Source organism: Puntigrus tetrazona, chromosome 16 (assembly GCF_018831695.1).
Source record: "Puntigrus tetrazona isolate hp1 chromosome 16, ASM1883169v1, whole genome shotgun sequence".
In the NCBI taxonomy this organism is placed as follows: Eukaryota; Metazoa; Chordata; class Actinopteri; order Cypriniformes; family Cyprinidae; genus Puntigrus; species Puntigrus tetrazona.
Genome location: NC_056714.1, coordinates 26,504,381 through 26,507,059, shown reverse-complemented (window position 1 = coordinate 26,507,059; position 2,679 = coordinate 26,504,381). Strand labels below are relative to the sequence as shown.

Below are 2,679 nucleotides of genomic sequence, written 5' to 3'. Positions count from 1 at the left end.
TAATACGCGCTACTGACACGTGTTGGCTGTGCTTTCTAACAACGATTTCACGAATGCTGCTTTACCTTATTAAAAGTGCATTGATGTTCGTAAACGCTCGAGCGTTTTGCTTACTGGCACTTTGCTCGCTTGTGCATTAATGTAATGTATTTTGCACGTGCATATTATTATATGCTGCCGTAACTCGATAGAGTGCATTTAAGCTCGTCAAGTTTCGATTTCGCGTCCTAGATTGTTTTGGCTGCGCGGAACGCGTCGTTTCTCCGGCGTTTTAAGAGCTTAGAGTCTCACTGCGGTCTCCCAGATGATGCGTCGCATGACTGCCCTGAAACTAAAGGAAGCTGGTTTTGAAGCAGTGAGCGCGCAATGACGCCGTTGTTGTGCGCAAATGTGTTGACGCCACCTGTGGTCTCTTAAACCGATCGATTCAGGAAGATTTAGGCACTTTGACCGGGAGAGCGTTCCGTTTGCACGGCATCCGCGTCGCTTGCGCTTTCCAACCGAGTTTAGGTCGTGCGTCACGCGTTAGTGGAGAGTTTAAATGGTGCTCCGAAAGTTACCCGGTGTCTCCGCATCGGGCATGGGGCTTCGTCTGTCTCAGAAATTCGTGTTTCTGCTGTTCCTGTCGGGGTTGGTTACTCTGTGCTTCGGGGCACTCTTCTTTCTACCCGACACCGTGCGCCTCAAGCGCATCTTCCTCTCCAAGAACGAGAACCCCGCGGTGACCGTGGGCTCCGACAATGAGCTTTCCAAAAAGGCGCCAGGGGACCCGGAACATCAGCGGGCGGGTTTAAAAGGGGGCGAGGGGGCGAACGCCAAGCTCAAGGTGAGCCGCAGGCCCTCGGTCACCCACGGAGCGAGGACCGTGGAGAGGTCTGTTGGGAGTAGAGCGCAGGACGAGTGGAGTCCGGCGAGGGCGCAGGAACCGGCGGCCAGAGACGAGCGGGTCACCTCGGCCGCTCGCGACGGGGAACGCGGCAGCGCCCGCGACTACGAGGCGTTTAAAAAGTGCTCGCTCAAACCGGCTTTGGGGAAGAACCGGGGAACTCCGTCGGATTCAGAGACGCTTCAGCGGAGGGAGAAAGTCAAAGAGGTGAGACGATCAGCTGTCGGCATTGTACCGAGTCGTGTTACGTCGAAATCATGACATGATGTGTCACTGTGAGAGAATATATATATATCATAATTGTGCGTTTAAGTCGGAGTTCTGCTATTAAAGGTTATGCATTATGACTTGAAAAGGCAAAACAATGTGATTTGTAGTAAGAGAAAGGTTGGAATTAAATCACGTACAAATAGCACGCCAGATAAAACCGAAAACCGGTCACTGATATGCTGAAATGGACTTTGGAGCGTGTGTGCTACTTGGTGGGTGGGTTTAGGGCTGTGGGGTGGATGCGCAGCGCGTGCGAAACATGCGTATTATATGCACGCCGGCAGATTTCGTGTCATACGCACGCAAAAAACACGCGCGTGTCGTATATATGCGCCGAAGTCACCTTTTGAGTATCGGCACCGCGAAAGAGCAAAAAGTTGGATACTTTATTGAATACTGTGAAAAGTGGGAATTGACAAAATTCAAAATGATCATGCAAAACATGATTTGCGACAAGTTGGAACGACTTACTAAGTCATAATTATGTGATAAATGTCAAAATACACGGAATAATACCTTTTTATCTCATTCTCGTACTAATTTTTCCTCATAATTGTGACTTTTTATCCCGTCTTGGCGGTTGATTTGGGTGATTTTCCCCTCCTGGTGTTTCTGGCTGTAGAAGAGTTACTCCAGTGGGACTGTGCCTGGAATAAGTGTGTCTTAAGATCAGTGTTTGCTCTATAATGGATTCATACTAAATTGCCTTGAAATCGAGGCGAATTGATAAGAAGATGGCAGCTGAAGTTTACAGTGGAGTCGGGGGGGAGCTGTCACACACGGTCGGTCTAAAAACTGAAAAAAAAANGCGGCGGGGCAAGTTGTCACGCTGTTGTTCTCGCACAGCTCAGGCTTTGAGTGGCTGAAGGAGTGAAACGATTATGAATGCGAAACTGTTTCAAACCACTGAGATCAAAGAAAGTGTGACAACCTGCCCCACACTTGTGGTTTCTTGTCGTGAGTGTGTGTGTGTGTGTGAGCAGATAATGCGTGCTGTGTCACTTTAACAGACGCTGATCAGGGTGTGTTCGTGTGACAGTCGTTTGAAGCTGCTGGCTTGGATCCAGATAAAAGCCACCTTTGGTCTGCGTGCTTTGATATGTGTAATGCAGACGTTGACTGGAAGGTTTGCTGTCTTCAGGTGAACGGGTGATCGTTTTTTGTTTTTTTCCGTGTGCCACCGAGAGCTCTTGCATCCGAATGAGTTTCTCTCTCAACGTGGGGATGAAAAAGCACACCTAACGCACCTCGCTTGTGCTGTTCTGCCTCTCTTTGGTTTGAACGTTGCGCTTTAGTGCCGTTTTGTTTTTCTATTAAACACCGCTGTTATTGTTGGTAGTATTATTGCTGATGTTTGATGTTCAGCTCTGTAACTGGCCACACGGATCTAAAGGATTCCTCAGATCGTATGTTGTTGATGGGAGCTGTGCTTTCACTTTAATAAGATCCTTTGATGTTGTCCAGTAAACAACCACCTGAAACTGCATGGCCAAAAGTATTGTATTTTTTTTCTCTCTCCATAT

At 48.3% G+C, this 2,679-nt stretch overlaps 2 protein-coding genes across 3 annotated transcripts in view; one reads left to right on the top strand and one right to left on the bottom strand.

Annotated features, from left to right (window-relative positions):
• Positions 1-2,679, bottom strand: part of LOC122360976 (mannosyl-oligosaccharide 1,2-alpha-mannosidase IA-like) — a 289,954-nt gene that overhangs the window by 171,847 nt on the left and 115,428 nt on the right. The gene's annotated exons all lie outside the window — the stretch shown is intronic.
• LOC122360302 (mannosyl-oligosaccharide 1,2-alpha-mannosidase IA-like) overlaps positions 8-2,679 on the top strand; it is a 27,535-nt gene continuing 24,863 nt past the window's right edge. The window contains exon 1 of the mRNA XM_043260794.1: positions 8-1,093. Within this exon, the coding sequence (XP_043116729.1) occupies positions 542-1,093 (552 nt within the window). The 5' untranslated portion in view covers positions 8-541. The remainder of the gene's footprint in view (positions 1,094-2,679) is intronic.